The 26,528-nt window shown below is 38.6% G+C and overlaps 2 protein-coding genes and 1 long non-coding RNA gene across 3 annotated transcripts; 2 read left to right on the forward strand and 1 right to left on the reverse strand.

Annotated features, from left to right (window-relative positions):
* Nucleotides 1-7: 7 nt before the first annotated feature.
* On the forward strand, nucleotides 8-5,177 carry armc10 (armadillo repeat containing 10). The gene is made up of 6 exons (XM_041996653.1): nucleotides 8-499; nucleotides 748-893; nucleotides 2,616-2,750; nucleotides 2,887-3,063; nucleotides 3,275-3,346; nucleotides 3,523-5,177. The coding sequence occupies exons 1-6, from the start codon at nucleotides 250-252 to the stop codon at nucleotides 3,772-3,774; spliced, it is 1,032 nt and encodes a 343-aa protein (XP_041852587.1). The 5' UTR covers nucleotides 8-249; the 3' UTR covers nucleotides 3,775-5,177.
* A 2,730-nt stretch (nucleotides 5,178-7,907) lies between these two features.
* LOC121647314 (DENN domain-containing protein 5B-like) lies at nucleotides 7,908-25,809 on the forward strand. Its single transcript, XM_041996635.1, has 21 exons — nucleotides 7,908-8,247; nucleotides 11,720-11,829; nucleotides 12,683-13,397; nucleotides 14,507-14,694; nucleotides 15,848-16,357; nucleotides 16,467-16,698; nucleotides 17,562-17,712; nucleotides 18,711-18,798; nucleotides 18,888-19,007; nucleotides 19,099-19,251; nucleotides 19,354-19,432; nucleotides 19,528-19,603; nucleotides 19,690-19,818; nucleotides 19,922-20,043; nucleotides 20,323-20,468; nucleotides 21,063-21,184; nucleotides 21,605-21,789; nucleotides 21,973-22,055; nucleotides 22,495-22,621; nucleotides 22,760-22,934; nucleotides 24,459-25,809. The coding sequence occupies exons 1-21, from the start codon at nucleotides 8,136-8,138 to the stop codon at nucleotides 24,640-24,642; spliced, it is 3,807 nt and encodes a 1,268-aa protein (XP_041852569.1). The 5' UTR covers nucleotides 7,908-8,135; the 3' UTR covers nucleotides 24,643-25,809.
* On the reverse strand, nucleotides 23,605-24,152 carry LOC121647329. The gene is made up of 2 exons (XR_006011827.1): nucleotides 24,063-24,152; nucleotides 23,605-23,820 (listed from the first exon to the last, which is right to left on the reverse strand). It is a non-coding gene; the product is annotated as an uncharacterized LOC121647329 (long non-coding RNA).
* Nucleotides 25,810-26,528: the final 719 nt, after the last annotated feature.

The following is a 26,528-nucleotide window of genomic DNA, read 5'->3' on the forward strand; positions in this document are numbered from 1 at the left end:
GGCGGCCACTTTAAGCTGTCTGAACAACGAAGAAAATCATTGTTGACAACTGTGGCTTGTCCGCAAAGTTCTTTAGCTTTACAACAATGAAAACGTATATCTCTTTTTGACTGAGGTGTTTAGTTGTTGCCTGTTTATGTTAATTAAAGGGACGTACTAGTTTACTTGTAAGTAAACAGATTTAACACGAAAACGTTTGAGAGCATCATTTGCTATACGCGAAGCTAGCAGAGATTAGCTAAACAAAACATGGGTGACGGCAGTGTTGTTCCAAGGATCGGCAACATGAAAGCTTTGCTCGGATTAGTTGCAGGAGCTGGTGCTTCTTATGGGTTGTACAAACTTATTATTTTCAAGAAAAACAAGAAAATTGTTACAAATGAAAACACCGGTTTCAAGAGCAGTCAGCAGAGTGATGTAAAGCTACAGCCTGGAAGCCTGTTGGCCAAAGTATCCGGACTGGATGTGATCTGTTCCCGGCCAGGAGATGTTGCATCAGGTAAACCCATTACATTGGACTACACAAAACGCACGTATACTCAGTGATGAATTTCTTTGATCAATCCAGCAAATTAAATACCTCCTAAGCAATATCTTAATGATCTAGCTCTCTGCCAGTCACATGTTGAATATCAAATCTCTAATAAGTATTAACATGGAGATCCTTTGACAGCAAGGGTGGGACCCTTCCTGATGTAATCACTAAGTAATATCAAAGACTGACAGTATTTATTATTGTGTCAAAAGGTGACATCATCCACCAGTCCCCCAACAATCTGGAGCCACAGCACTTGAAGATGCTGCTGTCATGTCTGCAGACCAGTGACAATCCATCAGACAGGTGTCGAATCCTCCTCACATTAGGAAATGCTGCTGCCTTTACTGTGAATCAGGTACACAAAATAGAATTCCACTGTAAACTTTGTTTATTGTGGTCTGTTCTCTAGGGACTAAGGTTTTTAATTTTAAGAAGACATATAACTTCAACTGAGCCATTTGCCACAGTAACTGTGAACCTAATCTTTAAGCCGACAGCTATAAGACCACTTACAGTTTTGACAGCTCCTCCTTTGTCTGAAGCAGTGGACAATTTTGTTCAGTCGTACAGATGGTATCTAACACATATTAAAACACCTTATTTTTAGAACTGGACGCCTTTAGAAAGAGATTAAGAACTCTTTTTGAAACAGCCGATTAGTCTGCCATCAGTGTAATGTGGATTCATCCTCAGCTTGGTGTAACATTGTCTTAATATAGAAAAACTCGGTATGCTGGATAGTGACTTATGAGTTTAAAGCTTAATTACAAAATTTTATTTGAACTTTAATGCAGGATAAATGTCCCAGCACAGTGTAACTGGTTGACAACCTGTAAGTTGTGTTTTTTTCCACCTTTTCAGTCATTTGTAATATAGTGAGTGTTTTCACAAAACATAAATTGAATCATGAAGTAATGTAGTTTTGACAGTAAGCTATGTTAAAATATTTAGACTTGCTAAATAATACAGTTGAGCACTTTTTAAAAGTTTATTTAAATGAAATGGGCCTAAATGAACAGTAACTTGGAATAAAGACACTTTTTCAATTAATACTTAAAATAGTGGTGTAAGTTAACTATCTTATTGGTGTCATCTTCAGGTGTTTCCTGAATTTTGACTTAAGTTAACACTGACTAAGAAAGATATTAGAAAAAGAGATCTACGGTAATATGCAAAAGGGTTGTAGTTAGAAAAAAATAGACTGGTAAATGATTGCGTGGACAACAGAGTGAATACTTTATCAACCCCTGACTACATGTGATTGCTGTGAGGTTCAGCGTTTTATTTACCTGTTAGCATAATAAAGGTTAAGCTTTTAATAAAACCAAAGGTCAATAACAAATTGTTAATATATCGTTAAAAACAGTTTGTTTTCTAATTACTACTAAAATAGCTCATGTTTTTATTATCTTAGAATGAACATAAATGTGCCTACATATTTACTACGGTGTTTCTGAATGGACAAACAATTCTGTGTGAAGTGAGAACCCCCAGAGCTTAAAAATGGCAACCCCCCGACTGTTTGATAGGTGCTAGACCACCATTTGGGATAAGCTATGCCTTAAATGGCACAAAGTCCACAGTTTTCATGTAGTTACCTTTTAATGCAGTCATTACTACACTAGATCCACTCACAGATAAAAACATGTTTAAATTTTAGAATTATATTTTTCACCATCTGTCCACAAGTCTGTCATTTAAAGTAATTTTATGACCATCTTTACCACTAGATGTCAGTAATTCTTACACACTTGACCTTTTTATATCATTGTCAATGCTCAATTGAAAAAAGCTTTCTTAAATCACCTATGAATACACTTAATCCAATGTGAACAATTAAACCAACTTTAATATTTTGTTCTTGAATCAAAAACCGACTTTCCCATCTCATGGTTAAAGGACTCAGTTTAAGATTGCAAACAGTTTTATAAGCCTGTATTTGCCTTGGTTATTTTTTGTTTTTGCCAAGACAACATTTTAATGAACTGAAAGTTTGGTATATAACTTGTTGGTTTATCTTTCTTTGCACTGTTTTTTTTTTTTTTTTTTTTTTAATTCTACTTTATTGATCCCTCAGAATCTAATTCGGGATTTGGAAGGGATTCATATCGTCGCTGGTTTCCTTTCTGATCCTGTAGCAGAAGTTAGGGTGCAGACTCTGAACGCTTTAAATAATCTGTGCATGAACATCCAAAACCAGGAACACATAAAGGTATGTGTGGCCTTAATCACGATTCTACAGAGTAGTTAAATTCAGTTTGTTGCTGCTGTTGCATTTTATGTGTTGAAGACATGTTTAGATTAAAAAAGAAGAAGAAGGAGAAAAAGTATCATGTCTTATTCTGCAGGTTTATGTGCCACAAGTCCTGGAACTGATTGAAATGTCGCCTGTGAATTCGGACCTTCAGCTTGGTGCTCTGCGGCTCCTGACAAACCTTTCAGTCACAGACAAACATCAACATTTGCTGAAGGAATCTGTGAAACTTTTATTGTCTCTGCTGGTTGTGAGCAATGAAACCTTACAGGTTAGTCTTGGCAATGATGGTAATATGTCATGTTTAAGACCAAATGATTGATCTTAAAAGCAATAAATGATCATTATTTGAAAAAAAAAAACCAAAACAAATTTACTGGAACTTGAGTGAGACATTTGGGAAAACTGTAGCTTTAGTTCAAAGGTAGTCATGGCCAGTAGGACTAAATGAACCATATTTGATGCACTTGTCTTTGTTTTAGGTTCAGACACTGAAAGTCCTTGTGAATTTGTCATCTAATCCTGATATGATGGATGACATAGTTCAAGCTCAGGTAAGATTAGTAGGAGGAAAATGAATTCTTTATCTTAACATTCTTATGTAAATCAACCAGGGTTGTTTTGCATGCTTTCATATAACAAAACAGAAACTAAAAATGGTTTGGCTTTGTACTAAGAAATCAAAACAAACCACATTTCCCTTAATCTAATCTTGTGCTTTCTGCCCCAGGCACCAGCCTCTGTAGTGCTTCTGTTTGACGAACGAACAGCCCCTGCGGTTCTTCTGCGACTGTTAACATTTGCAGGGAACTTGAAGGCTTGGAGGCCTTCCTCACAGGTGGCTGATGAACTAAGGCGGAAACAGGATTGCCTCTTCCGGGTCATGCTGGATGAATCCTCTCAGCTCCACAGCAAACTGGTCCAGCTGCTTTCACACCCTGACAGGGAGATTCAGGCCCAGGTTGCTCGCATCTTGACATAGACTTCCCGTTATGCTCATGATTCACCTGCCGATTAGCTTCCACCAAAATTTTCCAAAGTCACCAACCAGTTTGATCAATATTGTTGCCACAACCTAAATTATCTGTTCCACTTCACCAGCCACTCCTTGATTTCTAGTACCTTCAACTGCTTTGAATAGACAAGCAGTGTGGGACCAGAAAATGGAATGAAATCATTCATTCAGTAGAGACAAAAGAGCCCACCATTTTCTGCAGCTACGATTTTTCAACACTAGACTAGTTTCCTCTTGAATGTCCACAGTGCCCTCTTTCTCTTCTGAAACTTTAACCTCAAATCTCTGAAGATGTTTTCCAGGTGAATTTTCTGAATCTAACCCCACTGCCAAAAGTTTTTTTTTTAAAGAATGTTTCAGTGTGACCCGTTTAGCATGAGTCTGTGGTTCAGTCAGTTAGCTGGAGATTGAAGAGTTTTTTTTCTGCAAACTTTGATATGAATGGATGTACTACAGCTCCAGTCCTTGCTTGTGTATTAACATGTTGGATTTAAGGGAGTTTTTTTGTCTTTAAATAAATCTAAACCTTGCTCAGTATTTTTTAATTTGGGAAGCATCATGACTTTCAGTGGACCTAAAAAGATTGTTTGCTACTTGTTCTGTGACTGTGTGAAAATGAGGGGCTCAGTGACTTTAAAGGGAAAAGTGAGTTGATTCGTGTGAAGCAACTGAGTAATACCTGGGTGAACTTTGAGCTACCACAGCTGCCTGAAAGGATCCATCCAGGATGTGCTCATGACTTTGAATTCTTCAGCTTGTCAGCAGGCTCCTGCAAAGCCTCCTGTGAGAAGCTGGGGGAAGTTAGAAGGGAAGAGGATGTATGGACTGCTATGATTGTGACACAAATACAATTCAAGCACTGACGCAGCTTGAAAGCAATGTGGAATTGATAGTCGTATAATTAGGTTAGCCATGATTATTGTATTTAATGTTAATCTATGAAATAATTATGTATTTGCAGCAGTGATGAATGTGAAATACAAGCCTTGTTGCCATATTAAGCTATGCAATAATAAGATGGCTGATAAGACTGAGCCACATGTGTCACTGTTGGACTGGAGCTGTGGATCCGTGTGCAGACTGTGTCAGTATTTACAGAGGGGATGGTTGGTGGATGTGCTTGATAAATGCAGGATTTTCTTTTCAGTTCAGTCCAGGTGTATAAAAATGCTGCACTTTTTTATGGTTGGACACCTGTTTTATTGAATCCACACCTAAATATTTCTCAGGTGATGATAGTTTACCAGAATAACATACGGCAGGATGCTGACTTGTGACCTAGTTTATCATATTTATTGAAAGAAGTAGCTGAGCATTTTTCTTGTAAAATTAAAAATGTTTGAATTGTTCAATAAATACCCATTAAGACACATTATTGTCATCCACATTTTTCTTCAGTTCATTTTAAATATTTAAGTGTGTTTTATACTGACGTAGCCATATGCAAATACTTTTTCCTGTCTTTGTGTAGTGGTCAAGTTTTAATTTTTGATTTTTGCCGTACTTTCTTCATTCAACAAATTCCATTTCAAGTTGTATGCTGTTATATTTACATATTTAAACTTAAGTCTCAACACTTTGTCAAAAAAACTATTTTATTGTAATAATGTGGGGAAGTCTAAAGATGGTTGCTGTTTAGTAATCTCTCCCCATTCCTAAATGTCTTCCTTCCATATTCTCAACACGCATCAAAATAACATCAATGAAATGTTGAGTCCAAACTTTATGGAATTTATTTTATTATTTAAAATAAAAAATGGTAGACATTGTAAATTTTAGATCAAACACTGAGTTGTTTTATAGGAATTTGTTTGAATTTGTATTTCCCTTTGTTTTTTAAAAAATTATGAAAATGACATTTTCACTCTTAAGTTGTCTTAATTACCACTTTCTGCCACATCAAACCAAAGCCTTGAAACTGACCAGATACCGACAAAAGTATAACAATAAACTGGATATATTGATTAGTTTTTATTTAAAGGATGCCTCCTGGTTGCTCCTGCATATCATGTGTTAAACTGACCAAAAGTAGTAGACAAATATAATAGGTACAGTGATTTATAATGATGCGTATAAAACATTTGATTTTGGTTGAATGTTTTTTGTTGTTTTTTTACACATCCTCTTCAAGTCTGATACCAACGTGATAAATGGTTACCTAATGGTTTTAATACTTGGGAAAACGATATAGAACTAAAACTCACCAGGAAAAAGATTAATCCAGTTTTGAGGGAGAAATTTTAAATAAGGGGCTGAGTGATAAACAATTCATATAACTCATATCCAGACGATGCATGAAAAGTTTGTGAATGGGTCACTTTTAGACAGGCTGTGATAAAAGTAAAGTCTTGGTGTAGAAATATCAAACAGCCTCTCCTCTGTACTCTGCTACAACAGCCAGAACACATATGAGAAACCAGAATATTTAGTCAGTTGACACACTGTTATTCTGATTTTCAGTAAGTTAGAGAATGATTTCTAAACTCGGTTCTTTGACATTAAACTCAATAAGTTGATGAATAAATCCATACGCATCTATAAATGATGATAGGTGCTGGTCTCAAAACATATGCGCCACCATAGACTCCCAGTCTCAAAGCATTCACTTCTCTTGTGATATACTAAGTGGACGGATTTTTTCTATAGGTCATCAGTGAGATTAAATCCTTCTGATAGATGCATTGGTAGTGCTTTAAGATTATTACATGAAATAGGCCTAAAAGATAGCCAGGCGTATCCAGTCAGGTTTCAAGTGTCACTCCACAGCTCCACCATCTTGTCCAAATATGGTCACTTCTGGCTCCAAAAGCACCAAAATGGAATTGGCTAAATGGCAAACACAAGGCTTCAATGCAGTTTTTTGCAAACTAGTAGGTGACATATCATGGTGACTGGGACCACTCCTTAAATACAGTTGCTCAGTAAAAGACTACCCTATTTATTTATTTGTGTTCTTAATTAAAGCTTTGCACCCAGGAAAAAGAAACAATATAAGATATAAAATCTCTTCTAAGAGGGTCAGCAGCTCAAGCCAGCATAAATAACACTATGAAACACATGCATACTGCACACATATGTATCATATAAAAGAACTATAAATCGTCATAATTTTAGATATTAAAAGCTAAATTAACTAAAGGCCTCAGAGCATTTAGTGCAGACCAATAAATGGTCTATAATTTTAAAAAACAGACAATTAATTAGGTCTGTCTGATGAAACTGTCTCCTCAAGATTCAGTGATTTGTAACTGGTTTTGTGTGGAGGACACAGCATATCTAATACGATATTTTTTAATTAAAGTATTTTGGATAGATAAATGAATAATTTTTGGTATGAAGACAATAGTTTGCTGCACTTCTTTTTGGATAAAGATCTGATCAAAGACAAGAATACTTTATGTGAGAAGATGCCAATGTTTAAGTCTACAGGAGAACAAAGCAGACCAGATAATTCTGTGTGGTACAATATATGTCACCATTTGAAGATTCAGTGCCTTCAATTTGCATTTGAGAGCATAACTTTTGTTGGCTGCCATAATGAGCTTTAAGTCACAAACAATTGCTGAGCAGTATTAAAGGTTGTGTATCAGAGAACATCTGACAGAGTAAACACACCAGGAGCATCATGGTATTATCATAACAAAAAAGAATTATTTGATGCATTTCAATAAAATGGTCTGATGTAATAAATGGAGATGTATTTTTTATTTGATATATAGTAGAGGATTTGTGCCAATATTTTGCAAATTTTAGTTATTCTGTTAAGTAAATTATGACTTTCGTGATGGCCACGTTTCACGTTTTCCCTCAATATTTTTCATTTTAAAATAATATTTATTTTATATTTGTCACATACGTTTAATTAAAATGATTTATGAATTCCATTTGTGCAAAAATATGATTATGCTAAGACAAACAAACAGAAAACAGCAGTAATTTGATGTTAAATATTATTAAGTCCTGGATATCAAAAGAAAAGAAAAATAAAATGATAGAAATCTTGATTATTTCGACGTATGTGCTGCAGATAAAAGTCATTTGAAATGACCCTGATTAGCTATGACGATGTTTCCTCAGTTCTTTGTCTCCCTCCCTCTCTCCACCCAGCCTCCTCCCCCCTCCGAACAAACTGGATGACCACCGTTGGATCCTCCGGACTCCATCACAGTCAGAGCGGATCAGCGAGCGGAGTCAGGCGGCTGAACGCAAACCATCGCACCGATCCGGAGGGGGGACAATTCGGATTATGAGCCACATCCGTTATGAACACCCAGATTATTAAGCACAAGTAGGCTAAACGGAGCTCTCACACCATCAGCGCATCGAGGATGAACGGGACTGCAGCGGCCGCGGGCGGATCGGCTTCCTGCCGTTTCGCCCACTATTTTGTTGTGTGTGGAGTGGACACGGAGACGGGCCTGGAGCCGGACGATGGAGCTGGTAAAAAAATATATATATAAAAAACAACAAAACAAAGATCCACAGCAGAGATTGTATTTGTAATGTCAGACATTTATTAGTTTCATCAAAGCCCGTTTGTGATGGAATGACAGTGATTTAAAATATATTATTTTCTTTTCTCTGTCAGAGCTGTTGACAACATTGTGTATAGCCAGCTGAATGGGTGCCCTAGATTTTCCCTGGAATATATCCCAATATTTATATAACAATTATATTTTCAGGATCTTCATGACTATTATCATAGAGTGGTTTTAAATATGCATCTCTAACTAATGGTGTATGGCGTTAGATTTCATTTGGGCTGGCAATCTTGTGTATCAGTATCAGTTTGTTTGGATTTAACATGACAGGTCCCCTGTGTTACTGAGCTCTGCTTAGGGATTGAAAAAGAAAGGGGGAAAAAAACAACCAATACAATTCAGTTTGTCATATTTTTAGTTGTGATTATTCTTTGTGTGTTTTCTGCTCGTCATCCACTGCTACACTGATCAGGAACACAGCACAGAACCGACTGAACTAAGAAAGAACAACAGCATCCTGTCCTTCACATAGAAGCTGGAACACAGCTGGAGAATCAAGGCTACTTTGTTTGTGTGTGTGTGGGTGCATGTGGATGAGCTCCTAGATCACACTGTTCTCAGAATCACAAAACAATGATTAATACGTGTCATGGCTTCTTGGTCAGGAGCAGACATTTATTTGTATTTCTGTGATCTGAAATGAATCAGTTTCCTTTCTTTCTGAATGCCAAGACGGTGAAAAGAAGGGGTTAGTATAGTGTGTTTGGATGTGATAGGTGGCATGGTTGCAGTGAGGGTTTATTTGCAGCAGGTAGCCCTTTTAGAAAAAGTGATATCAGGTGTCACACCTCTTCTTAAATGTTGATACTCAAGTAGGGACATATTCACCCAGGGGCTGTGTGTGCTGTCTGCATGTGTCTTGCTGTGTGTGTTTGTGTGTGCTCTGTTAGGAAATGGAACCACACAAGTGTGCTGAATACCTTAAACGTCACTTCCAGGTTTGAGTTCTGGAGCAGCAGACAATAGTCACACCCTTTATTCTCCATTTAGAGCAACTCAGTTGGGAGAGGCAACTATAACTAGACTGCTTCGTTTAGAACTCTAGCACCAAGAAAGATAAGAAAACTGTACATTTAGGTCAAGCTCTGCATGTGTTGCCTTCGCTCTACCTAACCAGCTGGTTTATAGCTGCCCCCCCTGCAGCGAGAGACCATGCGAGTGGATTGTATATCACAGCTTCACCAATCTGCTTATGTAACAGCAGGTCATTTTGGGCCCACTGCGACAGGGGGCTCTGCTCCTTTCAAGGGATTTCAGCTTCCATGTGAATGGTTTTATCTCTTTGTAGATATTTTCTTCATCAAACAAGACATTTGGGACTTAATAATTTGTGCACTGGCCTTATGCAAGCTGAGATTAGGCTACATGGTGTCTCTTTTGGTGGTTGAGTGTAATTAGTGAATGCCCACCAAGAGACAATCTGCTCTTGTTGGCTTCTCAATAGATGCCCCTGTGTTTTCTGCAGCCTAATCAAATTTCACATGACGCTGCCTGTTGGAATGCTGAATGTCCGAGGCTTCAGTCCCTATGGCAGTCACAGGGGGATGACATCAGTGCAGGATGAGAACTCCCTGACCGAACAGAGCTGCTTTATAATGTAGAACTGACTGCAGAGGGATGCATATACTTGTCTATTAATATATGTGCTGCTTGTGCACTGAAAATCCAGCTTCAGTTAAAAACATTTTTTGGGACTTTCTTTTATCCCAGGCTTGACACCATGCCTGTTTCTCAGACTGAAATGAAATACTATTGTCATGTAATTCACCTTCAGTGGTCGGACAAATCTGATGAAGTTGCCATCAGTCAGTGCCAGCTGACATTTACTGTCCTTTTTTAACCCCCTCTTATTTTATATCTGTCCTTGTCTACTCATGTAATGATCTGATGAATGGGTCAGTTCAGCTGGTGAAGATGAGTGATGTTTATCATAATAACTGTATGTGCCTGTTTTAGGGAAATAAGATCACTATTACCACTAGAAATCTCTAAAATGTGGGATGGATATGAATAAAATTATGTTGAAAAGACCAGTGATGAGGACTGTTGTTCTTTGAGGATGAAAGCTGGGAAGCCATTAGGTAGATAAAATGTTAAACAGCTCAACTATTCAACTGGTATCTTATATAGAGTAAGTTTGTGTGTGTTAATTAGAGGGAACATGCTAATTACAGCCTAACTGAAATAAGCCCATACGCTTTCATTTAAACATTAAAAGAAACCTCCCACTGCTCTGTTGAGCAGTAAGACATTTACAAGTGTTTTTTTTGTGGCAGCTCTTTGGTGGGAACTCGTGTCAGGAGCTAAGTGGCTTTTTATTGTGCCAGCTGATGAAACCAAGGCTGACGTAAATGATGACAAGCACACAAGCATTGTCTTGATGGCTGTCTTCGAGGCCGCAGCGGAAATGGATGCCATGGCAACTCAGCGTGAGGCTTGATTTTGCCTCTCAGCCAGCGCCATCTCCAATTTGTATCCTTAGCAAAGAGCATTGACTCCCCTCTAGTCGCTTGCTCCCACCTACCAGTCTGACTCAAAGTGATGCTCCTGTCTCACTGCAGTTTCCTGTCTCATAGTCCTGTGCGTCATCTAGTAGGCAGGTGAGGTGGATGTTCCTGAAAGCTGAATGAATGCGTCAGCTATGGAAGCTGAAGGATGGTTGTTTGTCATTTAATGCTTATTTTGTTCACTTTATGCAGTGATGTTAGTGAATATGCCCAGAATGTTAATGGTGTGTTAGAGAAATGGGAAATAAAAAGATGAGCACTGTTAAAGTACACCCCTTTGGACCGTGGAGAAATAATAGAAGGATCTCATCCACGGCTGTCAGCTGATTATGTTCTCTGAATCTTACATCTTATGTCTTTAGCCCGATCACATTTTTGAGCTACTCATATTCACACAAACATCACTTTGTAACTTTGAAGCTGACACAAGATGTGTGGTGCAATGCAAAACATGCAAGTACTGAAAATAATGAGGAGTTCTCTTGCATGTACTGCAAATTCAGTCAGCTCTGTTTGATTCAGAGTGCTGTAAGCATACAGTTTCCTGCTGCAGAGTGTCAGGGATGAGCAGTGTTGCACTGCTTCCCCAGCCTGTTTTTATGGTAATGATTTGAGTTACATAACCTTTCCATGGTTTATTTTTCCCTCTTCTTAGCAGCAGAATTGTCCTTGCTGTTAACAGGATATGAACATGTTGTTTTTAGTCTGTACCCGACAAAAATGTCCTGCTGCTGTCATATTCTGTTGTCCTCTACTGAGCCTCATCATAAATTCTGATTCAGCCCTAGTCAAGGTCAAATCAGATCTCTGCGTGCTGACACAAAATAACCTTGCGCCTCACTTCACTTGTGTTTGACTCTTTAGGTGAGAGCTTTGAGCAGAGTCCCATTTGCCGGTCCTTCAAGTCTAAGGTGCTGGTCCACTACCCTGAAAACACAGACAGGAACCCCTTCAACAAAGATGCAGTTAACATGGTGAGATGTTGATTTACTGTACATGTGAAGACTTTAAAGAATTATTTGTCATTTTCTGTCACAAAAGCTTGTTCTTGTTTGAAGGCAAATGCGTTGTTGCACCAGTGAAACCAGTGAAGTGAATCATTTGACCTCAATTAAAAAAGAAAAAAACAAATAGCAGCATTGTGGAAGCTGCAAATAAAAAAAAGCGCCAATTATTTCTGAATTATCTGAATATTGATATGTTATAGAATTGTTTTAGAAGAGAAACTCAAGAATATTATTCTTCTTTGAAGAAATCATCTTTCTGTATGTTTCATCAGTTATAAAATACCCTTGATTTTTGCAAATTTTTAAGCATCATCCCTTTCTGTTATTGCTCCTCTCCTAGCTCATTGTTATCCTGTCTTCAAATGAATGTGGTGTTTAAATGACTTGGGGTTTACAGCAGGAACTGTGTGTTTTTGCTGCCTCTTTTTAGTCTTTTTTTTATGCCTAAATATGCGGCAAATTCGTTGTTCACTGGAGGAAAATGAGGTCAGGATATTGAAAGCATCAGCCTTAGAGAAGAGTCGGATGGGACTAAATTAATTGTTATTCCTTTTGTTTTTTAGAATTCCTTGTAAAAAGCAACTCAGATCTACCACCCTACATTGTGGTATTTGGTATCATTAAAAAACAGAATTTCCTTTGTTTTAACTTGATTTTAATTGAACAGATTTTTTTTGTTTAGCTTTGTGTATTAATATCCCTGAAAAGCTTAATTTTAGTACAACTGCAGTCTCAGTAAATCAGTTTGACCTTAAAAAGTGTTTTATTTTTTAGTAATTGGGGGGTAACTTAAACTCTTTCCTGTTCTTCTTGATTTCAGCTCTGTATGCCCAGAGGTCTGTCCTTCCGCACCCAAGCAGACAGACTTGATCCTCAGTTTCACTCATTTACAATCACTTCTGATGATGGAACACGTTCCTATGGTTTTGTTTACACCTTCTATGAGGAGGTGACAAGTCCTCAAATTATCACTGCCATGCAGACACTCTTTCAGATGCACCATGTAGAGCACCACTCCTCTTCGTCAGCCTCCTCCCCTGCTTCCTCGTCTTCTTCAGCCTCCTCGCCCTCCACCTCCAGCATGGACTCCCTTGCGAGCAGCTTGGAGGAGTCGGATGCTGAGTCTCTGGCCGGGGTTTCTGGACGCCTCGGCTGCGTGGGCTCATTCGATCCAGCACGTGACACCTTGTATGTGTCCAAAGCCCTCTGCCTCATCACGCCACTTCCTTTTCTTCAAGCTTCACGACAGTTTCTGACTCAGCTGCACCAGGCCGTGTCATCGCAGACAGCCCCACCCCTCCCTCTGGAGAGCTACATCCATAACATCCTGTACGAGGTGCCTTTACCTCCACCTGGACGTTCACTGAAGTTTCATGGGGTGCATGGTCCCATCCTTTGCCAGAGACCTGGACCAGGGGAACTTCCTCTGGCTGACTATCCTCTTGGAGAAGCGTTCTCCCTGCTGGGTGTTGATAATATGGTGAAGCTACTTACCTGTGCACTTCTGGAGACACAAGTCCTGCTCTACTCTCAGGGTAAGCACATCTTCTAGTAGTATTACAAACTTTAATTTTTCATTATGTTTTGACACTGCAGGCAAAAGGGGCAAAATTCCATTGAGCAGCTACAGTTTCAGGTTTCTGATGCTGGAGTGCTTACTGTTGCACAGTCATGACTTAATGGGATGTATAAATAGAACAACGCTACTGCTTTTGTTTATTTTATTTTTATTAATTTTACTGATATTGTACATTTCTGGTCCTGCATACAAGTTTTTTTTTCACATGTTACATATAAATGACAAATAAATAAATGAATCTAAATTAATTATGCTTTCTATTAGCTTTACTCTCTCAACATCAACAAGACAAAATGCAACAGAGTTTGAAATGCATCATTTGAACACTGAACTTTTGTTTGTTAATTGCTTGCATCACCAATAAATATGTTTGCAAAATGTGCCTGATGTCTACTTTGGCATGGCATGCCTGCATCAACTAGGCGTTATAGAGGGAGACAGGGGCATATCAGACAGAAAATGACAACAACTGATGCAGCAATGTAGAGGAGGAATAAATTATATTGTTTTGTTTTTTTTTTTACATGAAAGCATGAAACCCCCAAAATAAAAACATCCCAAATAAAAACCTGAACCCATAAATGAGCATAATGTGAGCTACTTGAAGCTTTTGCTAAAACCTTTACTTTTCCTGTGTCTGCTATACTTTATTTTAGCGAAGTTGTTGGTTTCTAATTACAATGCAATGAAAATGATAGTCGGGGTTTGTTGAATACCAGAAGGGTATTTACTGACATTATTTAGTTAATTTGATAGTAAAACTTACACAAACAGGAATTCTGCTTTTTTTTCTCTTTCAAGGTAGTATAGTATATAAAAAAATATGTAGGTTATTTATTAAAATAGGAGGAACTGGAAGGAAACTAACTTCACTAATTAATTGTGCTGTGCTTTGTAGCATATAACAGGAATATTAATTAGATTGAAAAAAAAAAACACTCATACTGATGCTGACATCTTGGTTAACGTGCTGCTTTGAATAACTGAAAATTAATTCCTCCCTGGATACTTTAAGTTGATTAACTCCTGCTAATGTCTTATTTTTTTTATCTCTCATTTGTTCAGACTACCAGCGTTTGATGACGGTGGCAGAGGGCATCACAACTTTGTTATTCCCATTTCAGTGGCAGCACATCTACCTGCCCATCATTTCTACGCCACTGCATCACCTTCTGGATGCTCCTGTGCCTTTCCTGATGGGTATCCAGCGCAGAGATGGAGCTCAATGTTCCACACTACATCTTCCACATGAGGTGCAGCAATTGAAAATGAGCTGATGTTTGAAAGCATTTTTAAATTTACTTGTGTTAAAGAGCAGATTAGAAATGAAAGATGCAGACATTTCAATATCATTCATACAAAGGGATTAGAAATGGCAGATTGAGGCGTTCCTGCAGCCATTTGCAGATTAGCTCTGTGTTTCGTGCAATCCCCCCCCTGCCTCAGGCCACTCCAACTGGCACTATGAATATATATTTCCACAGAGCTGCCTCTACTTCAAATCTAATCCTGCATCCAAGATTGCTTTATGTTGCATGAATGTCTCACTGAAGCCCCTTTGAAGTCACTCTGCCCCAGAAAAGAGGCAGCACCAGGATAGCTCCAGGGGGATGAAAGCAAAAACGCAGAGCTTGACAAATCCATAATAATGGGGTCCACTAAATAATTAAAGGGAATTGGAGATTGTGCTTATTTTTTAGCTGTGCAATTTGACTGTATTTTAATCATGTGCAGCTTTGTATGGAGTTTATGACATTCGTAATAATGTTGAAATAAAAATGCTTGTGTAATTTGTGAACCGGAAACATGTCCTCCTGAAGTATTACTGCACTTTTTTTCTCTCTTCGTTTCCCTTTTTGGTCTAAAGTAATGATAAGACTGGGAGGATGATGCTGCATCAAGTACGCTTCGGCTGTCCAATCTACTGTACATCTCCCAGCTAACCCCTGTAGCTTTAAACTGTTTGCCTGAGGTCATGTTGAAGGTTGTGTGGTTGCTGACTGCTGCTTACAGAGGCTGTTTTTTGTTTTTCAAATCTGTGCACATTTTTCCTACAGAGATCTTTCTGTAGTTTATTGCTCAGCAGGTTTGCTCAGTTTTTGCACAGGTTTCTTACTGTTAGAGGCTGAGGCTGCAGGTTTCCTCAGTGTCTCCTCTTACAGTGATAACAGTAATCACTAGATAATCCCATACATGCTAAAATCCTGTGAGCGCTAATTATGGGGAAATACCAAGAATGCATTAATGAAATGTCTCCATCTTACGGCTTAGTTTAACTCCAAAGCTTAAACACTTTATCTTCATGAGATAAAATTGGCTGGTTAAATCTTTAATGACTATCTGACAGAGGAGCCAAGTGAAAAGTCTTCTTATTTATTTATTTTTCCCCCTTTCTTCTTTCCAAAGGCCAACCTGTGTTTTGTGGACATTGATAACCACTGCGTCGAAGCCCCTGAGGATCTTCCTCTGTTTCCAAATCAGACTGAGCTAATCCAAGAGCTGAGTGAGGTGCTGTTGCATTTTGGACTTCCACCACAGGGAGGAGTGAGCACAAAGCCCACCACCAGCACCACCACCTCGCCTCCTCACCTGAGCAGCCTGGTGCTGGAGGATCTGATGGAGGACAGAAGGAATGGGAACCTTGGAGGCGAGGAGCTGGCAGTGCTGGAGAGGCTGCAGGCTCTGGCAAGGAAGTGTGGAGGAGGAAAAATATCAGAAGGAGGAAGGATGCTGGGACATGTGTTTAAGGAGGAGGAGGAAGAGCTGAAGACTGCCAAGCTGAATATTCAGCTGAGGGAGGTGTTTGCCGTTCGTTTTGCTGCCATGTTTGGTAGGTATGAGGAGTTCATCATCCACAGTGCTCTGGATTTGGACTCTTGGCTGAGCAACCGAGAAGGAACCATCAGCTTTGACAAGGTACATTAATAAATGACAGAATAGATATAATAAAATTATCCATTTATGTCTTTAATAACCAGATAAATCATATATTAAAAGCATACTGTTTGGTTGATTATCGTTTCAGGGTTCCTTCCTCTCAGTTCAGCCAGCAACCCACTTGCACTTCTTGTCCCGGTTCCTAGAGACATCCATGTTTTCTTCTTTTGTGGATGGGAAAATAATATCTCGCTGGGCAGACAGGGAACCACTACAGCAGCTGTTTGACAGCCGTTTGGAGCGAGAGCGACTGTATGACACAGGTGATGAGGATTCCCACAACCGTCCTCACAGGAAATGCACCATGCTCTTTGAATCAGGTACCTAGAGTCCTCATAATGAAAAGATTATTATAATAATGTGTTGTGGTATAAATGTTGAATTCGTACACATACAGAGTGGTAGATGAAATGTTGCTATCTTTAAATTACCTTTTTTGTGCATAGATTATCCTGCTAAAAAAGTTTATGACACTAGGACTAACACTGCTGTTTTGTTTAACAATTTTACCAGTTTGTAAAGGTGTAAAGATCACAACAATACTGTGAAACCCACAATGTGGGTTTAACTGGTAAGCAGAAGCTGCAGAGGGAATTTGAAAATCTATCACTATCTGTTTGGGTTCATATGTTGACTATGTTATTTGCCCTTTATGCTATCACTGTTTTCTGCAATAAGGATTTTGCTTGAACTCTGCTTACCCCACCAGGGCATTAAACTATAGTGATCTAAAATTTATTAAATTGAATTTTGAACCAAAAATAACTGATAAGTATCTGCAACGCGAAGTGGATGGAGTAGAATTTGATATGAGGGGAAATATGAATAGAATTAGGGAATTGGAGAGGGATGAGCTGAAGGATTTATTGGGATCTGAGCATTATATAAGCAGAGTACAGAGCTTTTCAACCAATGGAAACCGTCCCAAACCCTCTGCTGTGAAGTTGTGCCAACCTCTGTGCACAAAATGCTCTGTTGGTCATTGTCCATGTCTCTGCCTCAAAAATGTGGCTTCATTTATTATTTCGCATACCTTAACAATTAGTAGCAGTTTACAACTTGAAGAAATAACATTCAGTATCAGACACATCATGCCTGTTAGTGTCTTAGTGTCCCTTTCATAATATATTTTTTATCAGCGGTACTCTTACTGGAGCCATTGTGTCTGTACTTTTCTCCACAGCTCAGACCATTGAGCGCAGGTTGTTGAAGACTGACCACACAGCTATACACCCCCACCTGCTGGACATGAGGATCGGCCAGGGTCGTCACCATCCAGGATACTTCCCTAAGCTGCAGGCAGATGTGCTTGCACAGGCACAGAACACCAACAAGTGAGAGAGAAAAACTCAGATTCCCATCCTGGGTACTTGTGTGCAGGGCCCAGGGGTACATATTATATCCACATATTTCATTAAGACTTAGTGCTGCTGGTGGGAGGAGGACATCCTCACTTCTGTAAAAGTACACTGAAAATTATACTAGAAGTTAAGGCATGTAAGCCTTACCACAAATATGTACATAGGATATTCATATATCAGAAAAATGTTTGCAATGACTGTTACTTTGTTATATGAGATCATGACTTATAATTCAAGCATTTATGTGACAGCAGGATTTGACTGTTGATGATGGTTAAAGTGGAGCTCATTTTGACAGTTTCCTCATTTACTTAATGCCTCAAAATTTTACTCCCTGTTGTCTCAGTGGGTAAGAAATGTTACTAAAATGAAGTAACTTCAGTTACTGTTATTAAAGTAGCTAGCCCTGAGAAAACATTTTTAAAAAGTTTAACTCTTCTCCAGAGAACCAGTGGCTCTTTTTTACATCTACCTTTAAGACTGTCATCTTTCCCACATTACAGGCTTCTTTATTTCCCTTTAAAGAAACATTTAAACAAAATTAAGTTAGTTGTTCTTGTTTTGGAGTTTTCTGTACTTCTTCTTTTTTAAGGAAGGCTCTTCACGGCCGATTCTTTTGTCCAAGACCAGTTTGCATTTCACTTGCATTTTTGTTCTTGTCCTTCTCATTTATAAACTCAAAATAGAACAAATACTTTCACAACTTTGTGTCCTTGCAAGCTGAGCTGCACATATGCAGGAACAGAAATGTAGGATGTGATATGTCTCCACAGAATACTGGTCCTTGTCAGGATGCAGGAGGGCTGCAGATTTTTAATTGATTTTTCTTTGGTAGCAAAACAAACAAATAAAAATAATATTACTAGAAAGAAATGTGAATATTCTGACAAGCTATTCTGTAACAAAACACCTAGAATTTGAATACATTAGCAAGCACTTTACATAGTGAATTTCATTTTGCTGTCTTCTAGGTGGTCCGGTCGTGTCACAGCATCACGCAGGTCTGAATCCAAGAGGTCAACAGTTGATCATGTAGGAGTGGACAATGAACCCAGACAGGTACCCTCATATGCTCAGAGACACACAGATAAACACACTCAGGCTTCAGAACATCTAACTCTGATGTACATCTTGTTTATATTTAACAGAAACACACATTTACAAGGAGAACCCTCCGTCAGTCTAAACTTCTCGATCCATCACCTCAAGCCATTTCTAAGACTCACAGGGAGTTTGTTGATGGGCTGCTGAGCGAGTGTCGTCTGAAGGTGAGATCTCTTGTTCTGCGCAGGATGAGGACACAGCTGATTATTGTAAAGTCCCTGTTTAAAGCTCACAAATTCTTCTCTGGCTTTTTAGACCAAGAGGATGTTAATGGAAAGGATGGGGAGGGAGTGTGTGGAACTGGGTCAGGGAGAGGCCAACATCACAGGCCTGCAGGAAAACACACTCATCCATGGTCTGTGTGATCTGCTGGAGAGAACCTGGGGCCACGGACTGCAGATAAAACAGGTCACACATGTGATTTAACATAATTAATTAAACACTGCATGTGTCTAAATACATGACTGTACAGAGACATTGGATGTTTACAAATGTGTTTATCCTTAACAGGGAAAGTCTTCTCTTTGGTCCCATCTGCTTCACTACCAGGCTGCCCAGGGGAAAATGGAGGCACCAGCTGAGTCTCCAGGTCTGAGCACAACATCACTGTTTTGTTTTTTCTTGTGTGAAGTATTTAATGCAATGTCAACTAATGATCAGTGTTATAAACCTTGGCCTGTTCAGGTCCTAACTGCCCCGATCAGAGGACACTTGATGATGGCACTTTGCTCCCGAAGGGGTTGTTATTACAGGATGTGAGGTAATGAGAGCAAAAATACTTGTGTTGTATCTGTGTCTGCAAATTTCTTATGTGTCATACGACTGGCCTGCTTGTCTTTCTTCCAGGTTTATCCAGACCATGAGTGACAGTCTGTCTGAGGTGTGTCAGGCCAGAGCTTGGATCCATCTGGCTCTGGAGAAGAAAATGCTGTCCCAACATCTCAAAGAGCTGCTGACAAACCAGGAGCTGCTCAGGTCTGATACCCCTCACACATCAGCACAAATACTGCTTATTTAAATTTAAATTCATTTGTGACTTGTCTGACAGAGTTTTTGTTCTCTTTTTCTCCACTAACAGGCAACTGTATAAACAACATGCATTCCTGCTCTGTGAGGAAGAAAGGGAACAGTTTTTGTTCCACTTGCTTTCTCTCAACACTGTGGACTACCTCTGTTTTACACGCGTCTTCACCTCTATCTGTAAGTCCTGTAAACCTTAACAGCAAAATGGAAGAATTTACTGGCTGTTTTGTAGCTTTCAAGGACACTGAAAGAAGAAAGTTTTATAACACTCATCCCCACCCAGCTGACCTTATTTCCATGTTTTACATCCAATGTCCTTCAGAGTCAGACAACACATATGAAACTTGGTGTAAAAATGCTCTTTTCAACAGCTTTGCCTCACTGCTGTGTAAAGAGTTTTAAGAGTGAAGAAAAGTGCATAAATATAACTGCTGTTGCTCTTACGTGTCTTTTCAGGCATACCATATCGTGTTGTCATAATACCCATGAAGAAGCTGAGCATTGCGATGGCAACAGTTAACCCCTGGGTGTGTGTGTCAGGAGAACTGGGTGATTCAGGAGTTAGACAGATCCCAAAGAATACACAAGAAATCTTTTTTCAGGTTTGTACCCACCCCCATATAATGTGATTACTGTGACTTTCAAAAGTTTAAAATGAAACCTTTGATATTTTTAAAGGTCTTAAGTTAAAGTTTGGGGACTGTGCTACTTTGTGACACTCCTTTTGTTGTTTGGGAGATTTTAGAGTAGACTCTAAAATACTCACCACTTTAGAGTCTATTGAATCTTTCCAAAGGTCTTGAAAGTGCACAGCATCATATTTTTTCTTTCCTAGCAAGACTTTGAGCAGTTCTGATATTTTTTTGTGTATGCAGATCTCAATTTGTTCCCATTTAATCCCATTAAGGATTTAAAAGTATTTTATGTCACCTGCATTTTCTAGTGATAGTTGTCAAGAAGACATGTAAGCTAAGTAAGTCCCAAAACCCTTAAAGCGAGGTAACGTCAGATATCTTAAAAGTACACAAATGTTTACATGTCATTTCTTGACTGTATGAAACAAATATAAAATGTTAAATTGTTGACTCAATTTAACTTCAGTTCATCCTCTGAGTTCTTTGCAGAAACAAACTTTTGCATGCTTTTATATGAGCCCACAGCAGACTCCTCTAACTGTGGTTTGTGCTTCATTTCAGTGCAAAAACCTGGGAAGGTTGAGCACCCTGCAGCTGGGAGTGCAGGAGAACTCTGGCCTGCTGGCAAAGTGTCTTATTGACTGTGTGATGGTGTACAATGAGATCACAGGACACACCTATAAGTAAGATTTATCTCCTGACCATCTCTCATTAGTAAACGCTGACTGTGACGCCACAGTACAGCAGCAGAGTCTGTAGGAATCTATTTATGGTTTGAAATTTCCTGTATGATAATGTGTTAAAGACTGTAGGTGTCTGCACTCCCTAAAGTCTCAGATGGAAGTCATTCCATAACATAAAGCATAAAATAACAGCCTTATCTGGAGAACATGTCAGGCCTTTTCAAGTTTATGGCAGATAGCAAATAGTCAGGGCCAAGGGAAATTCTTGTAACAGCTAAAACATGCAGTGCCAAAAATGTGGCTCCTGATATTACATTGACAAAAAAATGTGCACTTGTCACATTATAGCAGCAGACTGAATCAGGAGGCAACACCAGACTGCATGTCTTTGTAAAATAAATCCTGTGTCTTTCTCTTCAGGTTCCCATGTAGCCGGTGGCTGGGAAAAGGCGTGGGTGACGGCAGTTTGGAAAGAGTCCTCATTGGTCAGCTGGTGTCACCTGGTGCAGAGGAGGATGCTGGAAGGTGGACAGGGACACCTCCAGAGCTCGCTTCTCCATCCCAGAGTGTGCGGACAGTGCTGGGATCACTTGGCAGCAGGAGCAGTATGTTGTGACAAAAAGCGTATTCTTTAGTACAATAACTGCCCTACTTATTTTTAAGCTCATGACAACAACAAATTCTGCTCCTGTAACACTTTTCTGCTAAACCTTAGTTCTCTTCCACTCACACTTATCATTACACATCCACATATTGTTTTTGTAACTTCTCCTCATTTGTCTTTCCAGGAATGCACTCTGTTGAAGTACAAGAGGACATGAGGGAGGCGGCGAATAACCTTGTTAAACATTTCCACAAACCTGAGCAAGAGGTGTGTGATAGTGTGTCCACAGTCACTATTCATTTTACCTGTTGGCTCAGTTCAGCTGAAAGAGCAACAGAATGGTAAAAGCGTAGATGAGTATGTTTGCAGCAGCATCCAGCACATGTTATTCCTTTTTATCTAACATAGTTCATTGCCTCAGCTCCTCCATGACAAGCCTGGTTTGTTTCTTGTGTGTCTCATGAGCCTCTCATCTCAAAAGCAAGTTCAAAGCACCGCAGATACTTTATGGAAACTGTTTTGGTCTTCACATTAAATTGAATAACGTCTTTAGTTTACAGGCTTTAATGTACAAGTGCATGTTCTGTCATGCTCTCTTGGGTAAGAGTAAATTGCGTTTGGGTAAACGGCAGCTTCTTCTACCACACATGAGGGGATTGAGATGATACACTCTTCTTACTCTCTTTTCTTGTTTCTCTCATCATAGAGGGGAAACCTGACGGTCTTGTTATGTGGTGAAGGAGGACTGGTGCTTGCTTTGGAGAAGTTCCTCCTCCATGGATTCAAATCCAACCGTCTTTTCCAGAGGAATGTGTTTGTTTGGGATTTTGTAGGTAAGTATTGCGAGTGTGAGTTGGTGCAGTGCTGTACATTTCCTGTCTCCATCTAGTGGTGGTCAGAATGTTGTGCCTCAAGCAGCATGCAACAACTGTTTCCTCAAACCTAAAAGTATCAACAACTCTTTCCCATAGAGAAAGCAGTGGTTTCCATGGAGATGGCTGATCAAATGGGTGACCTGCATGGATCAACTCTAAGAAAAGACCCACCATGCGACTCGCTGTGTCACTATGTCAATACTATCAATGCCTCACCCCGAAACATTGGAAAAGAGGGAAAATTCCAGCTGTTCGTTTGCCTGGGAATCAGGTGAGAAAATTATTTTTAAATAACAGTAAAAATTCAGCAAGAGATATACAACCAGCATCCACAGACAGTGTAAAACAAGCTCATTAGATCTGTCAGCGTCTCTTGTCATGCCAGCAATGCTTTGTAAATGAAGATAAATACACCCTGCAATGATGTTCAAATCCTACAAGTCATATATGTAACTGAAAATAGCACAAAGACATTGAATGAAATAATAGGGCAGATTTTTTTATTTTTTTCAAGGTTGGGACAGAGATATGTTTACCACAGTGTTATATCCCCTCTTTTTGTAACTCTTTAAACATTTCAGAGCTAAAGAGAAAGTGACTTATTTACCTATTTTTCCTTGATGGTGGATATTTGTTGCTGAACAGGTCTTCTTTTAATATTTTTTGTATTTAAAATGCACTAAATGGCTTCAGGTCTTGTCAGCCATGCTGCTGGATCTTGTTTATTGTCCCTGATGTACAGACATTTTTTTTTGGATGCTCTGAATATTTTACTTGCATCATGTTGCCATCACCATCTTTACTACTGAACAGCAGCCTCTCTGGGATGCTTTTTTTATATTCAGTCATGACACTATAACCTGTTGCCAGTTAATCTATCTCAGCTGTGAGATATACAAACAGTTTTTTGCTTTTCCTGACCGTTTTTTTTTTTTTTAAATAACTTTTGTTGGCATTCATTCAAAAACCTTTGCCATTTTAATTTGTGTGTGTGTGTGTGTGTGTATGTATGACATTTTCATTGAAATATGTGGTTTTCATAATTTGCAAATTATTGCCTTCTTGGTTTGTTTGGAAATGGTTTTGTTCAAACTGAGCAAAGTGGCTCAATTAGCCATTTTAAAACTTGAATGCTGTGCTTTTGACATCAGATGTCACTGTTATTTTTTTTATCTTTATTTATTTATTTTATTTATTTTTTTTACCTTGTCCTGTTCAGGATGGTAACAATCAGAATGAAGGTCTGGCTGCTGTGTTATGCTGAACAAATTTGCTCTGCAAAGAGGAGCTTTAAGGATAATTTAAGCATTATTCTTTATTTTTCTAATTGTCTATTGCTGATTTTAAATATACCTGACAAGAAGGTTGGGGGGGGGTGATACGAAAAGAGAAAGTAAACGAAAGAAAAAAAATGAAAAAAAAAAGTGAGTGAAGAGACTAGAGAAAAAAAGAGAGAAAAACAAGACAAGGATATACCAGATATGAGGTAACAACATCAGCTGTTCAATCTTAACAGAAAAAACAGACAACCAGCTGCCACACCTGTTAGGAAACAAACAACAACATAAAATATATATATATATATTATATTTGGGATCTATTTTCCCTGGTTCATGTTAACAGCATGTTTGCATCCATATAAACTGACATTAAATGGACCAAACCTCCAGTTTAATTAACAATCACAACATTTTGGCTGGAATTTATTTGGTGTGTGAATTCAGCAAACGTTCTCCAGTTCAGCGCCACACTTCAGGTTCAACTGTTATTAACCATCAGTGGTTTCTCTCTGCAGGGACCGGCTTCTGTCTCAGTGGCTTCCTCTGCTGTCAGAGTGTCCCCTGACAGCTCGAACATATGAGGACGGAGCCTTGCTGCGAGATCGCGCGTCTGTGCACTCCCTCTGTCGTATTCTGCAAACGCTGCATGAGTTCAGCGTCACCCTGGAAGCAGCACTGGTTAAAGGGGTTGACCTCTGACCCTGTCCAGCTCCTGATCCAAAACACAGTGCAGGCACACTGATGTGTTAAAATGTTCATCTTTCCATCTGTGGAAGGATACCTGCGAAATGTGACTTCATCATCAAAACAGCTAGTGAACCAGAGGAAGACACTGGCTACTCAAGCACCAAACATATTGCCTTGTTCACTGATGTAAATGTCTTATATACTGTATTTGCTTCAGGAAATAGTCCTATGCTTGTTTACACTGTGAAATTCTATTTCCTCAAGGAGAAATAGAATCATTGAATAAACTCACACCCACAATAGATACTTTCCCTGCATATATCATGTACTTTATCTGACCTTTAGAACAATTATAACTGTCCTTCTACTTCTGTATTGCTTGCACTTGAATTTTAAACATGCATGGCCAGGAATCTTAGTCTCATGTCTTTAGGTGTTGTGATCTAAAGTGTCATAACTCAGGCCTTCTAAAACCTTTTTTCATTTGGTATGTTAACATATATATATTCAGGAAAACAATATGCGCTCATAATATAATTTAAAGGAAAAAAAAGCTACATTATGCTCTTGTTATACTGTGTAATGTCTGGCCTATTTGTCATTGTTTATGTCATAAAATCCTCACTTGGTAAAACACTGGATATAAACTGGTATCCTAGTTGTGTCAGTTCAAATAATATTTTGTCAGAAAGCTTTTTCGCCCCTCTTCTCTCATTGTAAATATTTTGCTTCATCATATCTTTCATAGGATTGCTCCATTCATTCCACTGGAATTGTACCCATTTGTTATTATGGTGTAATAAAATTTGTGGAATATTTTCCTGTATAAAGGCATCTTGTTTGTGTCTGTGGGCAGTAATGGATTCCATTATGGACATGCTTCCTTATGTGGATTATTAAACTTGTTCATTATTTCTAAAACATTCAATTTACTTTGCAAAACTCATCCAACAAATAGAGCACAGTTACGTGAAGATGTTAGATATTATGTTGATGTTGCTTTTCATTTAACAGTTGAACAGTTATGAAAATGCTGTCTTCACTATCCTGCAAGCACTCTGTAACCTACTGACCAAGTGTCTGTTGTTTAAATACAGATTAGAGAAAGCAATAATGAGTTATTTATGAAGTGTACTGTTGAAAATAAAAGTTATTGACATAAAAAAGTCATTATTCATTTATTTGTGTGCCGCATGCAAATTCTAAGGATTTAATTATTCACTATTCATTTATCAAATGGAGAGTTTATTAACTAACACAGCGCCCTATCTCTGCAGTCTAACTAGGGATTGTTTTGATTATGATGATAATACTACCAACAGTGCTTTAGGGGTCATAATCATCATCAAATCAAAACTGAGTATTGTAAGAAATGCATGTTTTAGATGTTTCCTTGATTTAACAATAAATGACTCAAATAAATTGGTCACTGTGCAGACCTTAACACACTACTGGATCCAGTTCATTTGAATCAGGTGTGTTGGAGCTCCTGAGGACAAACCGAAAACCCACAAAACAGTTGCCCTTGAGAGTCTGATTTTAAGATCCTTGCGTAAAAACACACGTGCCCTGCAATGTAATTTAACGATTACTTTTAATCAAAGTAAGCATATTCAGAAGACAAACAGAGATGCCTTGAAACAGTTCTGTATTTATCTAAGGAGAACATGGTTAAAGGGGTACTTTGAAATAACACGATTTATTTATTCTTTTGTTTGTTTTATATTTATTAGATGCTATATCTAAATATTATGTAATAAATGCACGAAGAGCATTTGACGATTGGCTTATTCCTCTCTGATACAAGTGACTGTTCGCCCTTCACAGATCACTGGATGAAATCAAAGTTTCACCCACCTTTTACTTAACACTAATCTAGTCTGTTGTCTTGTAATTCA

Source organism: Melanotaenia boesemani, chromosome 10 (assembly GCF_017639745.1).
Source record: "Melanotaenia boesemani isolate fMelBoe1 chromosome 10, fMelBoe1.pri, whole genome shotgun sequence".
Lineage (NCBI taxonomy): Eukaryota > Metazoa > Chordata > Actinopteri > Atheriniformes > Melanotaeniidae > Melanotaenia > Melanotaenia boesemani.

Coding starts and splice junctions, on each gene's coding strand:
- armc10 (XM_041996653.1), top strand. CDS start 250: ATGGGTGACGGCAGTGTTGTTCCAAGGATCGGCAACATGAAAGCTTTG. Junction 500..747: donor GCCAGGAGATGTTGCATCAG/GTAAACCCATTA, acceptor TTGTGTCAAAAG/GTGACATCATCCACCAGTCC. Junction 3,064..3,274: donor TGAGCAATGAAACCTTACAG/GTTAGTCTTGGC, acceptor TCTTTGTTTTAG/GTTCAGACACTGAAAGTCCT.
- LOC121647314 (XM_041996635.1), top strand. CDS start 8,136: ATGAACGGGACTGCAGCGGCCGCGGGCGGATCGGCTTCCTGCCGTTTC. Junction 19,008..19,098: donor TGAGCGAGTGTCGTCTGAAG/GTGAGATCTCTT, acceptor CTGGCTTTTTAG/ACCAAGAGGATGTTAATGGA. Junction 19,604..19,689: donor TTGTTATTACAGGATGTGAG/GTAATGAGAGCA, acceptor TCTTTCTTCCAG/GTTTATCCAGACCATGAGTG.